At 32.4% G+C, this 27,872-nt stretch overlaps 2 protein-coding genes across 5 annotated transcripts; one reads left to right on the top strand and one right to left on the bottom strand.

Annotated features, from left to right (window-relative positions):
- Nucleotides 1-525: 525 nt before the first annotated feature.
- On the bottom strand, nucleotides 526-2,303 carry LOC128201879 (uncharacterized). The gene has a single exon (XM_052900190.1). It carries the CDS (start codon nucleotides 2,193-2,195, stop codon nucleotides 1,695-1,697), a length of 501 nt encoding a protein of 166 aa, XP_052756150.1. The 5' UTR covers nucleotides 2,196-2,303; the 3' UTR covers nucleotides 526-1,694.
- A 9,256-nt stretch (nucleotides 2,304-11,559) lies between these two features.
- Nucleotides 11,560-27,837, top strand: LOC113512591 (E3 ubiquitin-protein ligase RNF8-like). Of its 4 annotated transcripts, XM_026896488.3 has the most exons (12): nucleotides 11,560-11,739; nucleotides 11,826-12,425; nucleotides 12,760-13,011; nucleotides 17,151-17,348; nucleotides 18,507-18,584; nucleotides 18,689-18,802; nucleotides 19,959-20,209; nucleotides 20,866-20,984; nucleotides 21,753-21,798; nucleotides 24,456-24,539; nucleotides 26,254-26,387; nucleotides 26,535-27,837. In XM_026896488.3, the coding sequence occupies exons 1-12, from the start codon at nucleotides 11,584-11,586 to the stop codon at nucleotides 26,675-26,677; spliced, it is 2,175 nt and encodes a 724-aa protein (XP_026752289.2). In that variant the 5' UTR covers nucleotides 11,560-11,583; the 3' UTR covers nucleotides 26,678-27,837. The 4 variants fall into 4 exon arrangements, with proteins under 4 accessions (XP_026752289.2, XP_026752290.2, XP_031770762.2 ...); XM_026896489.3 differs by lacking the exon at nucleotides 21,753-21,798; XM_031914902.2 differs by lacking the exons at nucleotides 26,254-26,387; nucleotides 26,535-27,837 and adding an exon at nucleotides 24,987-26,211.
- The last annotated feature ends 35 nt before the right edge of the window (nucleotides 27,838-27,872 follow it).

The raw sequence follows: 27,872 nt of genomic DNA, 5'->3' as shown, positions 1-27,872 counted from the left end.
AAAAATTTTCACTATATATGTGATTAAAATAGGCACTCCGATTTTTATGGCTTCATTCGTAATGTTGTCTGAACCTGGGCTTTTTTCAGGTTTTAATTTTTTAATAAGTTTTATGACCTCGTACTCTGTAATCTGGTTCGGTGCTGCTTCTGAATTGCTTTCCTTACACACAATGTCTTCATCTTTATATGTTTCTTTTTCTAAAGGTTTTTTATACATGTCGGTGTAGAATGCTGTTGCACTTCTGACTATGTCATCTCTTTCCCTGATTTCGCCTTTACCATTATTTAGAGATTGTATCCATTTTTTATGTGTTGTAAGTTCTTTGAAGGCTCTTTTTGAACTTCGGAACTTTGTCATGTTTCTTTCAATAACTGCTCTTCTGTAATTATCATGGTCTTTCCTAATTGCTCTATTAGTTTCCTTAAATAACTTCTTTATTTTTTCTCTAGTTTCTTTGGTTTTGTGCTTCTCTGCCACTAGTTCAGTTCTTCTAGAGATTAGACTCAGTGTTTCACTGCTTAGTATTTTATGTTGGCCAGCTTTTCTTTTCTTATCAAATCTTAAACTTTCTAATATTATTTCTTCCAGTTTGTTGCTCAAGGCCTGTACATCTTCTAAATTAATCAGTGAGTCATGTGATTGTGCTAGATTCTTTTTCAGATTTCGTATATAGCTGTTTCTTTTCTCAGTGGAGTTCAGTTGATTTGGTGAAGTGTTAAAAGCTCTTCTACTTATTTTTGACTTTTTGGTTTTAAGAGTGCATCTCACTAATCTATGATCAGACGGAAAGCTTGTTTTGTTTAACACCTCTATATTACTTACAGAATTTGGATTAGAGCTCAGAATGAAGTCGATTTCATTTTTTGTTTTATGGTCTGGTGATATCCATGTCCATTTTCTAGATTCTTTTTTCTTAAAAAATGTATTCATGATCGACAACTTATTCTCGTAAGCATATTGTATCAGACGTTCACCTCTTTCATTCCGTGTTCCATATCCAAATTTTCCCATTATGATGTTTTCATGTGGTTTCGGGTGTCCAATTTTTCCATTGAAATCTCCAATGACAAGCACGTTTTTGTCAGCTAAGTTTTGTGCTTTTGTTAAGTCGTTATAGAATTTTGTTAGTTCCTCTTCACTTGAGCTCACAGTTGGGGAATAAACTTGTATAATCGATATTGGTCCATCCCTCAGATTCATTCTTAGTAATGCGACTCTTTCCGATATTCCCACAAAACTTGAAATATTGTTCTTTAATGACTTCTTAATAATGAAACCCACTCCATGTAAGCCCACTGTTTCGCCTATGTAACAGAGTATATATTTGTCATGTTCTTCTATAGCGCTTCCCATTTTTTTTGTTTCTACAAGTCCCATAATGTCCCAATTAATTTTTTCTATTGCTTGGTTTAGTTCTATCATTCTTTCTTTAGTTGCGAGTGATCTTACATTGTATGTGCATATTTTTAGGTATTGATCTATTTTTAATTTTGTTTTTTCTTTTGTATTGCTTAAGTTAATTTTATTGCTACTTACATTTTTGTTTTTGGTATTTGTTATTTTATTTGATGAAGGGTAATGGTCGTCTTCCCCCACGGTGACCAGCCGGCTTGGGGTGTATTCTGTTAGTGTTACATTTGATGGTTTTAGTAAATTTGTTTTGTTTTGATTCCGTTTGCTAGAGGTAGTTATTAGTTTTTTGCTAGTTCCGACATGGATGATGATCTTCCACGTGCCACATAATTAAGTATGTTTGGTTTTGGTTTGTCTTTCATTAAATCTATAGGCAAAACAGGTGAAATATAAGATGAATTTGGACTGCTGTTAGCCAACAGTTTTTTACTGTGATTTTTAGTAGTTGGTGAATCAGTGTTTTCTCTTTTACGCTTTTCGCGATTGCTTTCTTTTGGTTTCTTTACTACTAATTGATCATATTTCAAATAAGCTATATTTCCTTTCTTTCTTTCCTCCTCTAATTTCGGTTGTAGTTTTCTACGTATATCTAGTACCTCTTTGGGATAGTCTTCTTTAAAGTAGATGCCATGTGGAAGGTTAGATTTATTTTGTTGTACAAGGTGCTTTTTCCATGTCGACGAAAAGGACACCACTATTGGTCGGCTTTTGTTTGATGAAGATCCAATTTTATACACACTTGCTATTTCATGACTATCTAAGTGTACTCCCATATCCATTATTATTTCTTTTATATAATCCACTAATTCAGCTTCGCTTCTCTCATGTTCCTTAATTCCAAAGAATACTAAGTTGTTTTTCCTTTTATCTTTCTCTATAAAATTGAGTTTTTGTTTATTCACTGTTTTATATAATATTAAATAAATTTACTTTTTTTTCAGTACTCGTAGCCTGATCTCTCCAAGTAAATAAAATCAAGAAGGAAAAACAAACGATCTTAGTTAACTGAAATTAACTACGAGAAATAGCTTAAGAAGAAAGTAAGCCTTGGCCAGCCAATCAATTTTCCTTGCCTACCGATATTTTTATTCGACAATGGAACACGTTTCCATACTGGTGTTAGCAGCTGTATAGAGCTATTGTGTGTTGATATGTCTCTTAGTAATTAATAATTATATAATATTAAGTATTTAATAATAAAAAATACGGCTTTATACCAAATTGTGTCCATAGATATATACTTCTTTGTCGTTATTTTTTAGCCTACGATTAATTAAATTAATTTTAATTATGTTTCAGATTGAAATTACTGGATATATAGACATAACATTCGACTTCATGAACGGAAAGGCAACAATTGGGAATTGCAATAAATATCATAGCGTACTTGTGTATCCAAATTCAAACAACTAACCGACATGCGTAATATATTTTAGTTCATATAGTAGGTACTTACGCTACAAATAATATAGTCCTCTTTTCTTTGTTTTTTTTTTTACTCTTAAGGACTTTTACCTTCTTCAGGTTACAATCCTAGAAAATCAGGGAATATGAAAAATAATCTCTACCACATTTAGCTGTATAAGTTCTTTCGCCAATGTTTTTATTATACTTCATAAAAACATACAGTCATTGACTGTCTTAGAAGCAGATTTTGCAGTCTAGGGAAGTGTGAACTCATTGGCAAGTGAATAGATCGACGCACACACCTGCACCTGTGCGAGCTCTTTATCTGATCTTATTAAAGCCACTAGGGAACCTCTATTCCGATCACGTAGACAATTATTCGACTAAAGTGTGCAGGCTTGAATCACTAACCTCAGTGAACGGCCAACTTTTACAATAAATCCATCGTGGCCTCGACACTTAATCAGTCCTCCGATAAAAGCTTTAATCGGGAGTTAGAGTATATCTAGGAAGGAAGCTGATTTTCCATCGATATTACTAAATTTAATCAACGACTGTTACGAAGCTTTGCTCTTAATACGCTTTGTCATAAAGTTTATAGATGCTAAGTAAAGTAACCAAGCAAACTGTAGCAAGTAATTAATAATACAATTTCTTTCTCCGGTCTCCGTATAACAAAATTAAAGTGTAGTTATGCATATACGAAAAAAATATTATATAAGTGACAAAAGGAATATAATCACCCTAATATACAATAGTTATTGAAGTTGATGAGACAAATAAATATTTATTTCCATTTATTTAATGGTTCATCATTCGTTATTAGCTTTTTTTTTTTAATTCAATGAAAATGTAATTATATCCCGAGTGTACTTCTTGACTGTAATAGAATAGATGAAGGATGAAACTCGTAACACAATTGGCCCATCGTGATAAATTTTATAAGAAATAACCTTAATGGTTTCTAGAAGAACCATATGGCGATTGCTCTAACAAAGTATATTGTTAACTAGTAACTGCCCGTAACGCACGATGTCGTGTTACTTTAAAGATGAAACTTTCTGAAATCCTGTCTTAGCGGATACTGTTATATAAATAATTTTGTTAAATATAGTTGTGCTCCAAATTTCAACTTTCTGGATTTAATCATTTTCAGTCAGTTAAAACAAACGATAATATAACCCCTCCCTCTATCCTCTCTGTACTTTTTATCTATGTACATCGTTAACATGCATATCGTCTCTCCATATTAATACTAAGTAATCTTCATACTTTTTTTATGATACTTAAAATGTCAAAAAAACTAACGGTACACCTAAAGGAAAGTCATAAACGTTGCCTGTAAGCATGAACAGCACCAAAGATATCACAGAATGCGCTGTGATGCTCATATTACCTGCGTTGGGTCAATCCTAAGGATGATGGTGTTATGCCTTCGGACCCTATAACTTCACTGTAATTTTTCATTTAGTCTAACATAATGATTACTTACTCAGTGTGGATAGATTTTCCATTTACATGAATCAACCTTAGGAATCAACAAGTAACCCACATAGATTTACAGGCAAATAAATACCAACCTACGCCTACTTAATCTATCTTAATCTATAAGGATTTGTCTCTGCCTACGGGTGAAAATCAGAAAAAAAATTAACTTATAAAAATAGAAAAAAACAAAATGCATTTGGCAGGCTAGGTAATTATCTTTTTAGTTGGATTGTGTAAAGATTGGTTCATATCGACGGCATCGAAAGAAGAGTTTTTCATTTTACTTAAATGTAAACTGCTGATATTCTCTACCAGAGCACTGTGCTGGATACTCAACTTTCTGAGAAACGAACAACCTAATTACTTGGTGTTAGTATTGGACTGTATAACAATAACCCACTGGACACCGCTCTTAATCATCAAGAACAAAACAGTAAAATAAAGTCATCAAAATTTACAAAATTATAATTAATTACATTGATTACATTTATAATGGCTACATTTAAAATCGGCACAATTCAATGAAGAAAATATAAATAGTTTTACAACAACTGTAGTAAATATTACGATAACGAATCGAATGACGCTTATAGCACCGTTAACATATCGGGAGCTCAAAGACTTACATTTAGTTAAGTTATAAACAATAATAAACAATTGCTTATATATTCATTATATTTACGCAATATATTTAAATTATTATTCCTACAATCTTCCCTTTATGCAATTAAATGTAAAACGCTTTATAGTTGGTGATTACAGCTTAGAGCTACTATTTATTTCACTTTATATTTGTAATATTTCTATCGAGTGAAAAAGGTCACACATGACCTTTGTCAAGCAAAACCCTTGTTCTGAGAACCTTATCTATTATTATCGGTTGACTGTGAGCGCTTCAGCGAATGTCGTATCCTAAATAATTGACTTCACGCTCGCGACTGCAAGCTTTCAATTTTAAAGCACCTTTCAATCTCTTATCGACCCTTTAAAACTTTATTAATACTTACTTATACTCGTATTTATACAAATCTAAGCATTAGATATTTTTCACAAAAAAACCGACACCACAACAAAAAACACATACTTAGGCACACTATATATTTTAACTTATATTTTTAAACTTTTGAAATCAATTTATCAAACTACAATTAATACAAAAAAAAATTTAAACGCAAAAATGTGTATTTTTGTTATAACTACCTACTTATTTGTAACTTTTACAAAAATATAGTTAAAGACCTTAACAAGTTAATTATAGAAAATATTTAAGGTCTACTATGTCTACAATGGTCTACTCATAAGAAAGAAAAAACAGTTAACTATTACACTGCATACATCGGGTAAACATATCATTTGCCTACAAAAGATATGGTATTCGATATACTTATTTCTAAGACATTTGCCATCGCTTTTGCGGTTGTTACTTACCCTTCGTTGGGTTTAGGTATCAATAGGTCTTAAATAAATAATCAGAAACAAGGGCGGAAGGGCCTAAGTACGGGACATTAACAAGGGTCCAGTCCAATTTTCGTCCTGTCCACGTTGATATATCGAGGGCCGATGTGAAGCCGCTCCTCTCTGCGCCCTCCGACGACACAACTCATTTACTTTTTTCATTAGATACCATTCTAACACAACAATTACGACAGCTAATATTGCACAAATGTAACTCTACCTTTAGTAGTTCCAGAAAAAAATTACTTCTTAATATAAGATTATAATTTAAATAAAAACCAAACAGAACACATTTGAAATTTCAGAAATTTAGATTAAATATTTAGATTTTAGGATGCAGGTGGCTCAAGACTGCTCATCATGGCAGTCTAATGGATGATAATGGAATGGTAACCCTGCCTGCACTAACAGTCACACACCGTGAACTGCCTTCACACCAGTGAAGGGTGATACGTGAAAATGAAAAGGCGGGTCAATTAGTCCAGCGTGATAAATACACTTGTATTGAAGTGTATGTACAGTAAGGCTACGATGTCTATCAGAGTACAGAACCAGAGTACGAAACCCATCTCAGTGCAGAAAGGTGTAAGACAGGGTGACGTCATATCCCCGAAACTCTTCACAGCTGCATTAGAAGATGTTTTTAAACTCTTAAACTGCAAAGTATATGGTATAAACATCAATGGCGAATACATCACTCACCTTCGATTTGCCGATGACATAGTTATTATGGCGGAATCCCTGGAGGATCTGAATACTATGCTCAATGACCTCAATTGTATTTTTCAACAGGTAGGTCTTAAGATGAACATGGACAAGACTAAGATCATGTCTAACGTCCATGTCACGCCTATACCGGTTACGATTGAGAACACTACGCTCGAAGTTGTCGATCAGTATTTATACCTAGGACAAATTGTCCGAATGGGTAAGTCCAACTTCGACCGAGAGGTCAACCGACGAATCTAACTGGGCTAGGCAGTATGGGATACTAAGCCACATCTTTTCGTCCAAAATACCTCAGAATTTGAAGACGAAAGTATTTAACCAGTACATGTTGCCAGTGATGATTTACGCAACCGAAACGTAGTCGTCTTATGCGATTGCTGGTATGCAAAAGCTACAAGTTACTCAGCGGGCTATGAAGAGGTCTTTGTTCGGAGTCTTTTTGCCTGATAAAATCCGAAACAAGGATATGCGCAAAAGAACCAAAATAACTGACATAGACAGAAGAATAAGCAAGCTGAAGTGGCAATGGGCTGGTCATATAGCTCAAAGAACCGACAACCAATGGGGAAGAAAAGTTCTTGAATGGCGACCACGTACGGGTAAACGCAGTGTAGGACGACCCCCCGCTTGATGGAGTGATTGAAATGAGTGAAACCTGAAGTGCGTTGCAGGGAGTCACTAGATGCAGGTGGCTCAGAACCGTTCTTTATGGCAGTCTATGGGGGAGGCTTATGTCCAGCATTGGACGGATAATGGCTAAAATGATAAAAAATGATAATGATGAATACACTTGGAATTCAGCACTATGGTTTCCAGGGGGGACCACAGGGATGTCGAACTGTTAGGGTATATTGTTAGTAATGGGAGATTACTAACAATCCCTTCTCCCCTGGCAGTCTATGTTCAATAGTGGACGTATAATAGCTGAGATGATAATGATGATTTAGATTTTATTTAATTAGATCTTGCGATCCCCAAACCGTAGTCAAACATTAGCTGACTAACCTATCACCGCTCTTTTATGTAGTCAGATACCTATGAAATTAATTCGTAAATAGATGAAAGAAATATCGAATAGGTAAAATTAAAGGATTGCGGTTATAAAACTAAGAATTGAAGAGAATGATGCCATGTCTGAGGTAAAATTCCTGCCTTCGTAAACCATCACACACGAACACGAACAAACACGAACCCTGCCTGCGCGTTAAAAATTCAGTGTGTACCCACCCGCTACGCTTGCATTTTTCGAGAGTACTAAAGTCTGCTTCGTTTATATTAAAGACCTCTATCTATTCGTTTTATCCGCCTCGAAATATGCTTTCACTCTCGTTGCCTCTTCGTTCTGTGGAATTCGAGACTTCTAGCAGCATTTCTTATAAAAATGAATATTTTCCTTTAGAAAGTTTAGTTTTTTATATTGATAAATATGACTCCTACGGACTAGTCAAAAGGTAGTTGCCTATTTATATGTCTATCCCTCACTAACGCATTGGCAATGTCATAAATACAACGAGCAACACACTATGTGAATTATGTATTCCAAAACCTTTGGCCAAAATTATGGTGTCATTAAAAAAACAGCGCTCTACTTATATATATATATTTTTTAAATATTTAAATCTAATTAATATATTTATTCGTTCATATAGTAATGGAACCAATTTTTATGCTATTCTATATTACAAATTTTGATAAACTTGTAAAATTAACTGAAATTAATTAGTGTTATTCTTACCACGAGTCATACTATACTCGAGAGCAATGAATGCGTATAAAGAAACTTATAAATCTTAGAAACTAAGAATGCTAGCTTAATAAAATAAACGGTGTTTAATACAATATAATACCCCTTAAATGAAAGTAATAAAATTTATAATTCACTACATTTTATTTATTAAAAATTACATAATGAAAAAAACTGCTGATCTCGCCTCAAAACAAAAATAGGGAACATGACATTTTTGTACAACAATATGATTTTCTTGAATTTTAATACTTTGTATTGCCTCCTCGTGCTTCTATTACTACGTTTATGCAGTTTGACATGCTGTACACCAAATTTATTATACGATTTTGGCAAATATTCTCCCATTCCTCTATGAAAGCAATTTTGAGCTCACTGTATGAGGTCGGGCATTGTCATGCATAAAAATAGCATACTCACCCAAAATTGACCATAAATGGCCCAACGTGTTCATTAAGCATTTCTTACACATATCTTACGCTGGTTAAAGAGCGGTTTCCTATGAACGCCAGTTCTGTGCGACTCTCAGATGTAATTTTGGCCCACACAAGTACAAACCCACCACCGTAGGCTACTTTTTCTTTTATGCATGCTTGCTTGAATCTTTCCCCTAATCTTCTATACACTCTGTCTTCCATCGTGCTTGTAGACCATAAATTTAATTCGTCGGAAAACATAACTTTCAACCAATCTTCAATAGTCCAATTTAAATGGTTCTGGGCATATTTTAGTTTTGCAATACGATCACCACGCTCCGGTTTAGAGCCATTTGCAGGTCTAGGTGGTTTCAAGTTAGCTTCAGCAAGTCGTCGTCTTACTGTCCATACGCTTGGTTTACTTCCTCTGAGGTGTCGAAACCGATTTGTAAGTTCAATTCCTGTGAGAAAGCGATTACGAAGCATGGTGTTCGACAAGTATCGATCTTCTCGTACTGTGGTACACCTAGTTCTGCCCGTTCCTTGTCTACGTAGGTTAGAGCCAGTTTCCTCGTAACGTCGAAGAACTCTTTATACTGTTGACAGCGACACACCGACAGTCCTGGCTGTATCGCGCTGACTCCGGTCGGTTTCCAGCATTGTGAGGATTCTGGTGCATTCTTCAGTTGTAAGCGACATGACTACAGATTGAATAATAAATATTGAACACTATCAATATGTTTTATATACCCACTTAAATGACAGATGAGAAACAAAGGTAAAATCAAATGCAGTAATTTCGAAGTTCCATCTTCGAAAGTCTCCCTTTTTCAAATTGGATTTTTTACGACATAACCTTGCAATAACTAAGAAGTTTTCATACCTTAATTTAAGGAGTATTTAATTGTCTTCTAAACACAATTTATTTCATTAAGCTAGCTATATTCTTATTTTCCGAGATTTATAGGTTTTTATGGTAAGTGACCCGGATTCATTGCTCTCGAGTATATTTATCGATATGAACTAAAATTTAATTATAAGTAAAGATATATTACAAAAATATATAGTACCTAAAATTATTTATAAATAATTAATTAATTACATTGGTAGTATGCGGTATCCCGTAAAAATATCACCTTTTAAAATAAAAATCATTTTAGTGATACATAATCGTAATTTTTTAAGTACAAATAGGATTTTTTTAATGGATGATATGAAATGTTTACCCCGTCCTGCGCTATCGGTATACACAGGTAGGGTACCAGTGAGAGATGATAGATGATGGTGAAAAAGATCAGTTGGCCTACCGAAACGACGGTTTCCAGAGGAAACCGCGTAGAAATCGACTTAATTGGGTATATTCCTAATATTACTAACAATACCTTCTCCCCCCGTACAAATAAGGTTATTTCTTTCAACTTACAAAAATCCACTACTTTTAAAAAATAACTTACATGCTAAGTCTCTTATGAATACAGCCAATATATATTCTTTAGAAATTAATACGTGTTGTTTTCAGATGCTGTTTGATTTAACACAATATTGTTTAATGCGCCAAAAATAATAAGCAATACTTATCTGTCAAAAAAATTAGATTTGAAATTGAGGTAAAATAAAATAATGTGATTAATTTTGGTACTATTTTATCGTCCTTGTTTTTCGTGAAATTTGATAGTTTTATGTAATGCAATAGCTAGATTTTTTTATGTTTTGGACGGAGCATACATAGATAATGATACAACACTATGGGTATTAATTTATTTTTCTTTTTTGTAATTTTCATTGTGTTGTTACTTCGAAAAGGTAACATGTAATTCAATTTCCAGGTTCCGTGGGTATAAAGTTACTGCCAACTCTTATAAATTAATGTTTACTTTTTTAATATTGACATAAGGCTAATGTGTTGTCCATTATGCCACTTACAAACAGGAAATAAAAGGGGATATTTAAAAGAAACAGTAAGGTTTTTGGTATTACTGATAGTTATAGTTTGGTGTTATTATGAAAAATAAAGAGCTATCATTTAGTTAATAATTGTGGTATTATTATTTTTTTGTTTACATTGACTGACGCTGCTGGGACGCATATCGCCTGCTAGTGAACCAAACAGGTTCTAAACATCTTCGATCGATGTTTAATCCTAGAAGCTTACTAATCTTGACCTTGGTAAAACTTTGGTAAATATATCTGCAGGCTGCCACTTATTGATAATTTTTTTAATTACATATGAGATCGCCTTTTGTCACAAGTTCTCGAACGAAGAAATGTCTTCTTCAAATTCTTGTCCTTCAAATTATATCAAATATCTAATAAACATAACGGTTACTAATATTTCCTTGAAATCTGTATTACTGTGGATAAAAGATTGACTTATTATTTTGGAACTATATGTGTAAATAAAAAAAAAACAACTTCTTTATAATATCTCTAAAAATTATCAATCATAGTGAGGGTATGTCCCGAGCTCTAATTTCAATAACTTTTCTAAATCATTTGCGTTTATGAAAATATTTTATGAAGGTAATACCAAGTTAATGTTTCCTCGTTCACAGCTACAGATAATAACGCTTACGCCGATATATATTATGTAGCAAACCTGGAAATTAATATCCTGGATATTAATTTAAAAGTAAAAATAAAATATAAATAGGTACTACGAAATCCATAGAAAATAAATACAAATTTTTATCAATTTTATTGATCAATTTTTAATGATCGAATTTCGGGATTTCATGACAATTACCCATACAACCCTGAAATTACTTACACAAATTTTTAACTCCAGTTTCATCAAATAATTTTTTACCTAATTTTCAAAATTCTCTTATCTTTGATACTATTCTTAATCTATGGGTCCATTCGTTTTGCTGTACTCTGTCCTCTACATCTGTAATATTTCTAAATTGTCTATGAATATTTTATCAATGTATGATTCGAATATGGAATATAACGAAATCACTTTTTTTTACTTTTATAAGAAAAATTTACTACAACATGGATAAAAATGTTCCTCTATTGATAGCTTGTAAACCTCTAAAATCAGAGTTTAATAATTTCCAAGAAATATCACTAACTTCTTCAGAGGTAAGTTCAATTCACATCTATCAAGTTATTTACACGTTATTTCTCAGAACAAGCTATTAAAATTGTTTACATATTTATACTTGCAGTTTACACTTGGACGAGGACTTCAAAATTCAGTTGTAATACCATTTTTAGCAATCTCTAGAAATCATTGTACTTTTCGGAAAATAGGTAACAGTGAATGGATAATTGAAGATAACAGTACCTTTGGATTATTAATTAATGGGCAAAAATTGGGAAAAGGAAACATAAAAAAACTCTCAAATGAAGATGTTATCATACTAGAGCCTTCAGAAGAATTTAAATATAGGTTTATTTTTGAATCTGATACTAATATAATACCAAGAAAACGCATAAAACTTGAAGTTGATGATGAGACCAATAATTTTATAAATGATGTAAAAATTAAATTTGAAGAATCACAAAGTTGTGAAATAAAACATTTAGAAGACAAAATTCAAAACAGAAAACAAATGCAAACAGCAACAATGATATTAAAACAACAATTACAAATTAATATGGACAGAAAAATAAAACATCTCGAATCTCAATATGCATTACAAATAGAAAATTTAAAAGGAGAAAAGAGTGAAGTAGAGCAACAGAAAGCACTACGAATTGCTGAAAGAGATGCTCAACTTGCAATGGTAAAAGAAGAAATGGAAATGAAAATATTAGAGTTGATGGTATAGAAACTTAACATTTTAATTGTATAAATTGAATAAATATGTTTATTCCTTATTATAACATATGTTTGAACTTATTGTTACTTAGTGCCTTAACACTTAGTAACAATAAATTCAATTTTTCATCACAAATATGTATATCAAAATTGATATACATATATGTGATGAAGAATTATATAGGCTGCTATTTATATCAATATAATTATGATAAAATATCCCAGTCATACTAATGAAGTTACTGTTAAAAACTAGTGGCCTATAATTGAAATAAGTACCAACTAAAATAATAAGTATTTTATTATATTTATAATTGAATTTACATTACCATTTGTAGGATCAAATCAAGAAACATAATGAGGCAGAGTCTGAAATGATAAAAGAAAACAATTCTCTTAAAGAAAAATTATTAAAAGAACGTGAGGAATTCCTTTCAGAATTAAATCGAAAGAACACATCAAAAGAAGAGATGTTGAAGAAATTAACAGCAAAAATGAAAGAACAAGAAGAAGTGCGGTTAAAAGAAAAACAGGAATTGGAAGAAATGCTACGAACAGAAACAGAACAACTTAGGTTAGCGAAGGAGAAGGTATTTTATTTATTTAATAGCCTTTAATTACTGATAATACAACTTCTTATAAATAATATATTCACAACAAATGGATAAATTTTGTAACAACATTTGGTTCATGCACAGTAAATTACACTGGGCAATAAAATTTGAAGTTTGTTGTGCCACACACACTTCACTTATATTTTTTACTTTATGGGTGACTATTAGTGAAAATATATAAATCAATAAATAAAATTATTGGCCAAGAATTTTATTTATTGATGTGATTAATTATTTTTTTTTTTTAATTGTGAATATCTGATACAAAAAAGCAAAGACATTCTATTATGAAATTCCAATTTAAGATTTTCTGACATATTTAGCTTCTGGTTAATCCCTTTTAATCTCCAGCAGTAATTGACCAACATCCTTGGGTTCCATTTATAGCAACAGCATGTAAAATCTCAGTAAAAATATCTAAATGTGAGCCTAAAGTATTATTCTTAAATGACATGTAGCAACCTAATGCTTGATAAGCCGATAACAGCTTGCTAACAAACTCTTTGTAGTTGTTACTCTTATGGTTACCTAGAAAATTTAAAACAACTTTAATAAAAGATATTCATGCTCGTTTTTCCAGGTCATTTATTTTTTCTTCAAACACTGGATCTTTTATTAACTTCCTGATTTGAGGTCCAATGAAACTAACCTCTTTTAACTTCGCATCTATTCACATCGCATCTATTTCACATTATTCTATGAAATTTTTCTTTTAATTTGGTAGAGCGCAGCTGAAGTCCAAGTAATAGGGCAACAATTTTGAAATCCCTACTATATATTTGATTTTTTCAAATAACAGCCTTGTGTTTTTCTTAAAATTACTACCTTCTATGTCTATAGGACAGAAATAGCAATCCAAAACGTGATCTCTTGGTTCTGTATCATGAGTACTGCAGGCGGCATATAGCGGCGGCGTTTCCTCTAATCAGTTAAATTCTTAACACAAGTTATGCCTAAGGTTTGTCTTGATAAGCCACAGAGAAACCAAAACACTAGTGATAACTCTCCAACACAAGTATGGTAAAATTTGGTCTTTGCTTTTTGAAAGTTAATTTACCACAAATATAAAAGAATTAAAATATAAAAGAAAATTATAAAAGAATGAATCAGGATCGTTATTACACTTTCTCGACATGTTTATACAATGTCAACAATTACTTATAATGCACTAATTCTGAATCAATACAAAAATAATTAATTTTATGTCTTATTTATTCCCGACTGTTTACTTGTGTTTATTGCCCTAGTACAGATTATGCTTATCAACACATCACAAAAAATCTGGGGCCAATCGAAACAAAACTACTACAATTTATTAATCAGAGTTGGTGGCTAAAACAGTATTAGCTATTAGAGTTCCTGTGGCCTGACTAGTGTTGACCAGTGTTATTATATAAAATTCAACTATTCATGCTTTTATTATCATATTATCTTCTACAAGTTTGTCTTGTGACACAGGGTCTCCTCCAATGATTTCTACTTCTCTCTATCAAGTGTGGTATAATGCCACTTTGATCCTGCCACTTCAGGTTATCTTCCCAAATCGTTTTTGTCTCCCTCTGTTTTATATACCACTATGTGGATACTATTCGGTCACTTCTTCAGTCAAATTCTCGTTTTGATCCCTCATCATATGTCCATTCCAACACCATTTTTTCTGTCTTGTACACGCTGTGACATCTTTTACTTTAATTTTTTCACTTATAGTTAAACTAATTTAAACCTGTTTTTTGATATATAACATACTCCTTTCCATGCCATTTTAGACAATGACCGTGTTTGATATCTATATCATATACAAGGTAGGATGCAATTAACAAATATTATTTTTTTTGTGTAAATTGGTATTTCTTTATTTTTCATAGTCTCTTTGAGGGACCAATAATGCTTCCAAGAGTTATCAAATTTTTTATCCATTTCTTTGGACATTTGGTTATATTATATAATTTATAGTATATTGAAACACTCCGCTAGTAATATGATATTATCAGCAAATCTGAGGTGAGTTATTTACTGTTGATATTTTATCCATATTCTTCCCAACTCAGATTTCAATAGACCTAATATTGCTAAGAACAATTTAGGTGAAATAGGGTCACCCTATCTTACCTCCTTCTTTAACGAAATTCCTTCATACTCCAATTTTACTTTTACTTAGCTACTATGGTATATTTCTTTAATTATTCTAAAATATTTATTGTTGTTCAAGAGCTTACTAGAGATGACTATGTTTTAATGAATCAAATGCTTTATTATAATCAAAAAATCCCAAATAGAATTGTTTTGTTTATTCATTATATTTTTCTACCACCTGTTTGATTGTATGGATATGATCTATTGTAGAGTAGTTACTTCTGAATCCTAATCAGTAGTTCCTATACTGGATTTTTTATATAACTAGTGTGTATTAGAGATCTCCTTGGCTTCTTAGGTTCATAATACCAGATAGTTCCTTACTGGTCTGTAGTCTATATTAAAATTAAATGTGTTTATTATATCAACATCTCCAAAATATTTCTAAATAGACTAGTTATTATAGTTATATTCTCAAATGCAAAATTAACTAAATGTTTTCTATTATCGTTTCTATTTCCTAAATGCTAAACATTGATCTTAACTTCATTATACAGCATACATATAGACTTTGTACAAAAGTAGTTTGCTTGGGTACCTCTGTCCCATTCGTGTTTCAACCGTAAAGCAATTGTGTTTTCATGGCTGTGTTTCGATTTGAAGAGTGAGTATACTCTGTTATGTCCTTGGTACTGCTCATGTCTATAGGCGACGGTTACCACTTTCCATCAGGTGGACCGTAAGCTTGTTTGCCATTCTGAGTTGTATGAAAAAAATTGTTCTATTAAAATCTCCCATAACAATAATATTTTTATTAGCTCCTTGTATGGAGAGTGAAACGTCACTGTAGAATTGATCTTTGTCTTCTATTGAAATTAATTCATGTGGTGCATACACTTGTATTACTGACCATTTCTCTTTAAATGAAGGTAACATAATATTTAATATGCCTGTTTTGTCTGATATTACAATCAATTCTTCAGTATATTCTTTTAAATGGGATTTTACTAGACGGCCAATTCCATTATGTCCAAATATTTTACCATTATTTATTATTATTTAATATTATATATAGTTATTCGGAAATTCTCATATTTTTTCTCCTCTGCGAACTCTCCTCCGATTCCCAATATATCTCATTTGACCCAATTCTTTGATTTGATTTTTTCATTTGATTCAATTCTTATTGAAAAATACTAGTTACAAAATTGTTCCCATATTTCAACGTATACTTCAGATAAAGTTGTTCAGTTTCAAAAATAGTCATTATTTCATTCTTTCCTTTAAAAACTAGATTATATAATTATTATATTAGATTATTACAATTAATTAATTAATAGTAGTTGCTCGTCATCTGCTTTTTTTATTCAAAGACCCCCGTCACCTTTTCCATTCTTTTTTATCTTGTGTGATTCTAGTCCACAAGCTTTCATTTGCATTATTTCATATTTACATCTCTTGTTTAGATTTCCTTTTTTTATCTTATTTATTATTACTTCCGGTTTAAGCTAATATCTATATGTTCACTTCTTAATATTATGATGCTGTATAAAATTTGTAACAACTTTTCTGATTATGCTGAATTAACCAGTAAACTATGCTATTCAGAGCTGTCGGGCATCCACCACACTGCTGTGCTTGTACGCCACGTATTTTATACACTGACGTACAAGACGAACGCCATTTCACTAACTTGATGATATTTTTTTATTTGTAATATACATAATAAATGAAAAAAAAAAACGTAATAGATATTTTAAATAGCTACAAGTAAAATTAAAGTAACATAAATTAAGAGCAATATAGCAATAGTAATCTGTAGAGAAGTGTTAGTTTTATAATAATTAAAATATTTGTATGTACTTCATATGATCTATCAATAATTGTAAAATTATTTGTTGTCCCAAATAAGTAAATAAATACTTACCTTATCATGTTTGTTAATTAACAGTAAGATTAAATAAGTTAGTATCACTGTTAATATTACTGCAGTATATTTTTGACACAATTAAGTATATGTTAAATCACACTGAATATTGCAGGAATTAAAAGAATTAGAAAAACAGAAGGAATTACGAGAAATAGAATTAAAACAAGAACTGGATGAAATAAAAAAAAATCTAGAAGAGAAAGTTCAACAAACGGAACAACAAAAATTAAACGCTGAACAGTATCTAAATGAACAAATGGAACAGATGAAAAAGTTAAACGATGAGGAGAAGGTGAAAATGGATCAACTTGTAAGTTTATAGTTCGTTTTCCCCTGCAACTCCTTATTCATACATTTTTTAAATGAAATAGATGTATGAAAACTAATAAAATAAACCGCTTTTAGATGATGTATCAAGATAAAACATATTGCAGATTTTAATTTGTACAAAAGTCGATTGCTTAGGTACCTCTGTCCCATTCGTGTTTCAACCGTGAAGCAGCTGTGTGTGCATGGCTGTGTTTCAGTTTTAAAGGGTGGGATATGACGTGAATTTGCTGGGTACAGAGGAATAACACCTGAGTCTTTAGGAATGGCAACGCATGGGGGGTATCATGGGCGAAACAGTATACTCTATTATGTCCATGGTACTGCTCATGTCTATAGGCGACGGTTACCACTTTCCATCAGGTGGGCCGTCGGCTTGTTTGCCATTCTAAGTTGTATAAAAAAAAATTAAACATTAAAAAGCAATTCTAAAAACTGTATCCAAATAAGTGCCAATATTTAACAAAATTTGTTAAATATCTCCTTTGTACAGATATCGCCTTGTTACAATTTTATTATATGTATAAACACTCGGGAGCAACCAAAAAGACTCAACCCTTGACGGCACGATGGACTGCCCTGCGCTCAACCCGGATATGAATCCCATCGAGCACTTATGGGACAAGCTTAAAAGAATAAGGATTCGGGCCAAGAATCTAGTCCCTTTAAGCGTAGACGAGCTAAAGGCAGCATTGTTAGAGGAGTGGGACGGCATTCCTTAAGAAAATATCAAAAAATTGATAAGATCAATGCAAAACAGACTGCATTTTTCCTACTCTTACGTTTAGACATCATTCACTTAAGAAATAATTAATGGATTTCAATAATAATCATATAATGTCAGCATTAATTTGATATAATCAATATCAAATTAAAGCTGACATCTTAAGCTTTCGAATGCCATATCATTTTTATAATTGACATTTGTCGTTTTAGTAAAATTAAAGCATATGTGGCGCACATATGCATTGTCAAGGGTTGAGTCGATTTGGTTGCTCGCGAGTGTATATTATGAGCATAAAAATGAGCATAATATATATTATAATATATATATATATATATATATATATATATATATATATATATCTTTTAAAATAGTGTGTTTTAGGTTTGTATTTTAATGGCTTATTATTTCTCGTAGATACAGGAAAGAGAGGAAATACGAAAAAAACTTGCTGAGGCACAAATTAATTCTGAAAAATCTCTTGAAGAACTCAAGGTAATAGGACATTCCTTTTTAATAATCTAAATAAATATATGTACAGATTACAGTAAGTATTTATTACATTATTTTGTAACTTAAAATTAAATATATAATTGTAGTCACGAGTTACACAACGAGAAACGGAGCTAGCAGCACTAGCTGCCGAAAGAATCCAAAAGCAAGCTGAGCAATCTAGTGAAGTCATTAGTTCTTTACAAGATCAGCTAGAAAAGGTGAGTTAATCACTTATAATTTTGTCATCAAATTAGCAACTGAATATAATATAGAAATTTGCCCTGTATATTATGTCCTCATGTCATAAATATAGTTCATTACTGCAGCGGCCAGCAACTGAAGCATTGATGAACGATCGTGCAAATGTAAGCCGAGGCACACATACGTGAGTCCATCAAAGCCTAGTTGTGGCCAAAGTTTGTATAGTACTTTTCTCAAACAATGCGCGGAAATTAAAAACACAGTTTTACTTTTCAAGTTCAATATAATAACGAACAATAATAATTTTTCACATACCATAATGTTCCTTTGTTTTTTTTTTTTTTTCAATAAACAGCTTTCTATTTGCAAGCCAGTTTACCTCCTTGGTAGCCATATTTCGAAGTAAAAGGTCATTTCATTTTTAAATTACAGAACAGATGAGTTTACATATTAATTTATTAGGCCGCAAAACAGATATGGATATTCATACAACTTTTGCCGGCCGCTGCCTACATGTATCTGGCCAGTACGGCAATTTTATCTCGAAGAAGATTGTCAAAATAATGCTCACATTTCCAAGCATGTTTGAGAAAAATCATATAATAAACAAATAAGTTTTTTTAAATATCCTTCCTTATGTACTGTATTGTACCTATGTAAGACATTGATTTTGTTATTATTAGCAATATTCAAGCAGTAGAATTAAATTTACTTCCTCCATACAGTTAATCGAGAGTGATGCCATACAAGATTGTTAATTATTTGGCTGCAGTAAGAGTAAAGTAACTAGCAGCCCACCTAATGAAATGTAACTTCTTTAGATATAAAATATAATATAGATATCACTGAATATTAATTGCATTCCACAGCACCCTTCATGTGTTGGCATTTGTGTGAGCTGAAGTATTAATTATACGTATAAGCATTAAATCTGCTCTGTAAACATATTTTAATGTATGCAAAAGTATATATAAATTAGTGTCAGTAATTACATTTGCCATCTTACTCTTCAAGCAACTACATTAAAGCATGCACTTGCTTCATAATAGAAATAGATGAAATGGTGATACTAAAACAACCAAAAACCTTCACCTGGAGATAACTGTATTTTTATAATTTTTCCTAATTTACTGTATTATTATATTCAACTAACCTGCTTTTTTTCTTTATTAGATGAGAAAGCAGCTAGAAATAGTAGAAACTGAAAATAAAAATCTTATTGAAAGTGTACCTGATCCTTTCAAGGAAGGCACTTCGAAACAGAGCACATTAGCTGAAGTTGGACAGCTTATGGAAAGTGAATTACAATGTAGCATTTGTGCTGAACTATTCATAAACGCAATCACCCTTAATTGCTCACATACCTTCTGTAAATATTGCATAACAGCATGGAAAAGGAAGAAAAAGGATTGTCCCATTTGCAGGTTGTACCCCATTTCATTAACACTATGTGTTGTGTTGTAGTGTGTATTATTGCAGTCTCGTGTGTACCCGGCATAGAATATGCCACCCCTTCCTTTCCCGTGGGTGTCATAAGTGGCGACAAAGGGAGGGCGAGGTAAAGGCAACTAGCCTAACTGCGCGTTGCTAATCCGCCTGCCAACCGTGGCAACTACTGGCAAAACCCCCAAGGGGGAGACTAATGTTCGACAGTGGACAGTTATGATATGATATGGTGATGTGTATTCTTGTTTAATTTCTCTCGACTGTCTAAAAAAACAATTCTCTATAGATATAAATTATAGAGAATTGTTTTTATATATATATATATATTTATTTTATTTATTTATTTATAAATTACTCACCACACTTACAGTATCCCAAAACGTGTAGTGAGCCATAGGTTTATTTTACAAACTTAAAAATTTTGAACAACATTTTAAAAATATATCTGTTTTGTCATTAAATATATCAATATCTGGCTGCTGAGCAATCAGAGAATTGAACAGAGAAATAGCCTGATAAGTGGGAGCAAATAGATATTTTTGCCTTTCTTATATTTATATATACTTGTTGGTAATTCCTGACAAAAATATTTTTTATTATTGTATACAACTAATGCATTTATGATAATTTACAGGGCGGCGATTACTTCCGAATGCAAAAGCTTAGTAATAGACTCTTTCATAGAAAAAATGGTATTAAATCTCACTGAGGAAATGAAGAATAAGAGACAGGAACTACTCAAAAACAGAGAAGGTAAAATATATATATATATATATATATATATATATATATATATATATATATATATATATATATATATATATATATATATATATATATATATATATATATATATATATATATATATATATATATATATTTTTTACACAGTACATAGTATTGTTATACAGATTCACTTAAGGCAAAAATCTATAGCGCTATGACGAGTAACAATATTTGTAAATATTGTTGTATAATATAATAATAATTCATACTTCAACCTTAGCTTCTCCTTTTCGAAATCGATCAAAAATTGAATTGTTTGCCACTTGAACACATCTAGTTTCTCAGACAACCTTTTATAGCCTATGTGAACCTATATTATGAATATTTTTTGTGATAAGCCAGAGCACAATATTCTTACAAGAGTGTTGTATTCTCCAATAGCATTTTAACAAGGATAAGAATTTTCTTTAAATTCTTTATTTAATAACATTGAAATACTTGTAAACAATACAGCTTCATAGTTAAAGATTTAATTAATTTCATGATTGTAATAAAATAATATTTTCTTAACATTAATAGAAATATACTTCTATATACAAGTTTCGTAACTAATTTATTGAGTCATTGGAATTTAAAAAATATGAGAAGTCTATAATATAAAGGCAAATTACCATGTATTTTTTCCTCTCGCATAATTTACGCTAGATCATTCTAATGTGTAAAGTTGTAATATGTATATTCTGAGAAATACAATTGTGTAAATAGAGTAGTTTTATGAAGCTGTATTGTTTGCAGAACTCGAGTCAGCGCTAGAGAGTCAGCTCAGCGCGGGGACCAGTCGGTATGCTTCTATCTTGTGTTATTTTATTCATTTACGTATGGGCCAGCCATACCACGTATATCTGAATTACACTAATAATAGCGTAATATCTGTTAAGTTATTTGCCAATAATGTATACCACGCTACTTTGAAAAAGAGCCGGTATTATTCGTATATACGTTATGCAAAATCTTTGGTAATCTTGAACTGAATTTGATAATTTCTTTTGTTATTGATAAATTTGTTCCAGTATTGATTTTTATCACGACTTTAAAGTTACCTTTTTAGTCTTCCTTATCAAAAGGTGCAAAAGAACCCTTTTACGCTGTGACAGACAGACGGACCGACAAAGTCGCACCAACTTTGTCGGTCCATCTGTCTATCACAGCGTTACATCTCAACAACTACTAATGATATAAATCTCAAATTTCAACAAGTTTTACATATCATTAAGCATATTACAATGGCTTTTTTTTATTTTCTTTGCTAAGGGGTCCAAAACGGATACTCAAAATTTCATAATTAACTCATTAGCCCAAGTGGAATATCCTATGTAAAGACATTCTTTTGTACATTTTAAAACTGTTTTTTATTTATTTTTATGCTGCGTGTTTTCTGAGTTATGATCGAAAATGTGAGAAAAATAGTCATCCTTATTAGTCCCTTCTTATCACCGAAGTTTCTGAAGTGAAAAATCTGAAATAATTACGGTTTTAAAAGTTATATCTGAATATTACAAGAAAAATATAGCCATGTTTGTAACTAACATCGTTTTTAAAAAAAATACAAAAAAAAGACCTCAGTTTTTCCTTTTACACCAAAACCTCTGTGCACGCCATGTAACAAGGGAATTCGCTACCTTCTTGCACAAATGATACCCAGTCCTTTAAGAATCTAATTAAGTCCCATTATCTCTCTTTGTAAATTGGTTTCTTTTTCTGTCCTTTTTTTATATCACGAAGGCGGCAAACATACATACAGCCCATCGGATGGTAAATGGTTAGCGTGGCTTATGGACGCCTGCAACACTAGGAGTGTCCTTCAACATCTCGTGTCATTATTATGTGTGACATCATTGTAATATACAAAAATCCCATGTCAATATCGTGTCGTGTTGTAACGATATTCGTTCACACTAATCTCCAAAACCGCTCAACCGATTGTAATGAAATTTTATAAATGTGTATTCATTGCTCCAAGTTGTGAGATAGGAGTTTTATCCCCATAAATAGCTCTATTGCCTAGACACCCATGTCTCGAATGGATTACTAGTATTTATTATAACAATCCGCCTACCATGTATGGCAAAACTACCTAAAGGTTCCTTTTTGGGGGGGTTATGTTCAGCAATGGATAGTTAAAGTCTAATATGATGATGATTATAACAATAAATACCCAACAAACATTGCCTGCCAAACGTGGCAATTACTAGCAATCTCTCCCCGCCACCCCAATAGGGGGAGGCCTTTGTTCAACAGTGGACAGTTAACGACTGATATGATGTTTGAAATGTTTTTTACAAATTTGATACATACATACAGTTATATTATTCTTTAAATGGTGCAATAAAGAGTAAGAAAATAAATACGATGTGTCATGTATGTTAATCTACACTAAAATTATAAAGAGGAAAGATTTGTATTTTTGTGTGCATGTATGTTTGTAATGAATAAACTCAAAAACTACTTCGCCGATTTCAAAAATTCTTTCATCATTAGAAAGCTACATTCACCCTGAGTAACATAAGCTATATTTATTGCTAGAAAAGATTAGGGATTCTTACTAAAACTTTAATAACGTAACTCAGGGTGTAAAAAAATGCTATAAAATATTATTCGTCGCGTGCGCTGCGGAAACTATTGGTGATAGAACAAAAGTATGTTCTACAATATTGAAGAAAATATCAATAACTACAAAAAACTTCCCGACACTATATGTCCAACTATTATCGTTATGTCACAATAACCACTTTTTACATTTTAAAAGTTGTTAGATATACCGACCAAAATTACACCATGTTATTCATACTTCTGTTTAAATCCTTATCCAAATAAATAATATTGTTTTCAAAACAGGTTCAATTAATGTAGATTACTTTTTGAATTGTTCAAATCGGCTATTCCATTCAATAGATATCAGGAATTTAATAAGTCATAGAAACAGAAAAAATAACGCTGTCGCGTTATAAATGTTATTCATACCTATTTTAGTGGTGCGAGAGAGGAACAGGTGGAGGCGGGCACATCTATGAAATAAGTATTGTAGCTAGGTAGGATCAGATAAAAATGTTAAATGTTGTAAAAATGTCCACCCGTTCGAAGCCGGAATGGGCCGCTAGTTATATATATTTTAGGTGTTAAAAATACAAAAATAGGATACTTTCCATGTTATATATTTATGTTCTAGTGACCCGCCCCGGCTTCGCACGGGTGCACATTACATCACATTACATTAGAAACCTCTAAAATTATCAGTTTTTCTACTATATGTATGTATTACACAATATAAACCTTTCTCTTGAATCATTCTATCTATTAAAAAAAAACGCATTATAATCCGTTGCGTAGTTTTAAAGATCTAAACATACATAGGGACGAATAGACGGGAAGCGACTTTGTTTTATACTATGTAGTGATAGTGAAAAGTTACTTGTGTTTCAATAATTAATTTTATTTCAGCGGAGATTACAGCTATGGATACACGGACTACAGCAATTTCGAGTTCTTCGAGGAGGGGGAGGAGGAGGAGGAATACGAGGACAAGTAAGTAGCGTACATAATACATACAACAAATATTTTTCGGCTTAAGTTAGAAGATTATTAAATGGTAAAAATATGGAAACTATTACATCAAACGGCGGCGTGGCATCAGGCGTATTGAGAATCAATCGATGTCATCCAAGAATCAGGAATATTGTTATGACTACACTCCAAAAACAAAAAAAATATATAAACAACAACATGAACAATCAAAGAAGTGATACAAAGTTCTATGTAGTTACCTCTTAATCAGACTTTTAACATTTCTAAGTGCAACTTCAGCTTTTCCAATAAATCACGTGGTATAAGCTGCAGAATAAACTTCGCCCAAAAGGCATGGGATCAGATACTGTAATATTTTTATTTATTAATATTAGACAAGTAATTGCTAAATTACTTTTACATTTATAGTATTATTTAAACTATTTTGTAAATGCTCATCTTTTTAAGGTGAACACAACACACACTAAATTGTGTACTTTGAAATACAAATAGTAATATAAAACAGAAAAATACAAAAATAAACAAACCAAGCAAGGAGAAGCGATCTGGAGCAATATATACCTATACCTAAAAACACATAATATCATTATCTACGAGGTATGTGGATCAACGGTGATCATTTTGAGACTAAACCTATTATTATTTTGTTAGAGTTGACAGTCTCTCATTTAGTGTTCTGCTCCATCGCATTACAGGCAAATTTATATATTGGGTCAGACATGTACAGGCATCATTGGTGTCGGTACGGAAACCTGACTGAGCAACCCAACACTGACTTAACTTGTAGAATTAGTAGGTAACCCAATGTAAACCACACAATCTGTCTCCATATTTGGATCTAGGATAACCTTTTTTTGTATTTTGAAATCCACTATTGATGGATTTCCACTATTGTCCGCATATATGTGAATCTAGAAATATTGATAACTTCCTATGCTGCACAAAATTACCAACCCACTTTTTTATTCATTTATTAGACTGTTAGACCACATTCAAAGTCGGGCGACTCGAATTATTGATGATCAGCGCCTTACTGCACGACTCAATCGACTGAAACTGCGTAGAGATATTGCATCTCTGTGCATCTTCTATCGAATTTATCGTGGGGAATGCTCTGAGGAATTGTTCGGATTGATACCGGCTGCTGATTTTCACCACCGTACAACCCACCATAAACTAAAGTTTCATCCCAACCATCTGGACGAGTGGCGGCCTTCCACCGTGCGTTTTTCAAGGCACTTTCTTCCACGCATAACCCCTCTTTGGAATCAACTTCCAGCAGCAGTATTTCCGAACCGATACGACATCATAACCTTCAAAGAAGAGTATATTCCTTTTTAAGAGGCCGGCAGCACACCTGCAATGCCGTTGATGTTGTAGGTGATCATGGGCGGCGGTAGTCACTTACCATCAGGTGAGCCGCATGCTTGTTTACCCCCATGTTGTAAAAAAAAGAAAACAATAAAAATACTTAATAATAAGAACAAAGTCTCCCTCCTTTTTCTTTGAAACTTTCCTTCATACAATAAGTGGCCAGGCCATTCCAAAGGAGGGTTGACATCGAGCAGGCGGCCAGTCATAAAACTAAAAGCCAAAACCTTGGCTAATATGTATAAGAACATATTACGCCGACTCCAAAGTTTATATAATTAGAATAAGGTTTGGTAGATGATGATTACAATAATAAAAACAACGTTATATTGTTATTTACTAGCGACGACTACATCGACTTCTGGCCATTTCCACGAGGACGGTACTATGAGTCGTCAAATACCAACAGTAGATCTGACGATGCTTCCAATTCCGAGGAGTCCCCCACAGATCTTTCTGTTACCAGCGCCGATGGTGGTAAGTTTACAAATACGATTACATCTGTTTAACGTACATATAATACATAAATATTAACATTATAAGTCTAAACTTTATTTTACTTAAGAAAGTATCCCTATTCATTTTCAAAGTATAAACTTAAAGACTCAATATTTTTATGTACAGGTACAGACGAATCTGGAAGTGCAAACCACGGACACAGTAACGATGCCGTCCCAGGTGTACCTGGTTCCTACTACGGAGGGTACGGACGGTGCTACAGTTGCGGCGCCAATGGTCACTGGGCACCAGGTTGCCCCTTCAGATAATCTTATAAATTAGAAATAGAACTTATTTCCAGAATGCTCAGAAAATGAAATGGAAATAACTGTACATAACCAATTAGCTAAGTAATCTGAGAAAACCGGCTTATCGGCGAAGTTTGAGAAGAATACAGCGAAATAAACATTTGTCTCAAACAATGAAAATTTTATCTATCTGTCTCGGATAACTGTTTGTCTGATTTTGTGGGCCCTATCTGTTAAGCCACATGTATAATTATAGGTATTAAAAGAAAATGTAAAAAAAATCCCCCAAAAAGGTCGCAACAGAATCTGTAATTGTATGTTAATGTATTTTTTTTATATTATACGACCAGTTTCACCTTATGAAAGGTCTGTATAAAAATAATTATCAAAACTTACAACTGTTTTTTTATCAAGAATGTGTACTCAAAAATCCACCAAATATTGTTATTCGTTAACATATTTTGGCTATCTTTGTTCCATTAGTGTGCTAGAAGTAAAGTTGTGAATTTCTTTTTGAGCTGGTTATATGTTAATTTTAATATTTTGTCCTATTATTACTTATAATGTGTTACTTCTTCAATTCACACACGTCACATATTGTGACGTGTGTGACTACCGACAAGCAGGATCAGCCTTAGTGTAACTGGCGCCTCAAAGCAAGTTTTTGGAGAGGCTTCATGTCGAAAACAAAGTTATCATTCATTTCAGTGTCGTCCACGCCGAGTAAGATATCTAAAAAATGGTCATCGTCTATTTTCATGTCGCTCACTACCAGATCAAAAATTTACCGGGTTCAATATCGCCCACGCCGGGTCGACCAAGTCCAATATCTATATGGTTGGGTTCCTAAAAGTCATCACCAATTTCAGTGCTGCCCACACTGGGTTCAAAATCGCCCATATCATGCCCGCGCTTCTTTTATATCTCATTACATTACTCAGATCCCCAAATGCTCCTAACCCCCTAAGACCCTGCTTACAGGATTGACCTTAGTGTACCAGGTACCTCTGGGCAAGTTTTCACGCCCCGCCCCCCTTCACTAAGGCTGATACCTATAATAAAACCTACAATGAGGAAGTTAAGATCTTTGGAAAATGTATTATTGATTTATACGTTTATTTTTATAAATATCAAAAATATTTTTTAAAAAATATTATATAAAATAAAAATAGAATTCCAAATTTTTTTTTTATTGCACACGATTTCATCGTTTCCT

The sequence above is a fragment of the Galleria mellonella genome, unplaced genomic scaffold, assembly GCF_026898425.1.
Source record: "Galleria mellonella isolate WM207_F2 unplaced genomic scaffold, CSIRO_AGI_GalMel_v1 utg64, whole genome shotgun sequence".
In the NCBI taxonomy this organism is placed as follows: Eukaryota; Metazoa; Arthropoda; class Insecta; order Lepidoptera; family Pyralidae; genus Galleria; species Galleria mellonella.
Note: the sequence above shows the minus strand (reverse complement) of the source record. Positions and strands in the feature narration are given on the sequence as shown.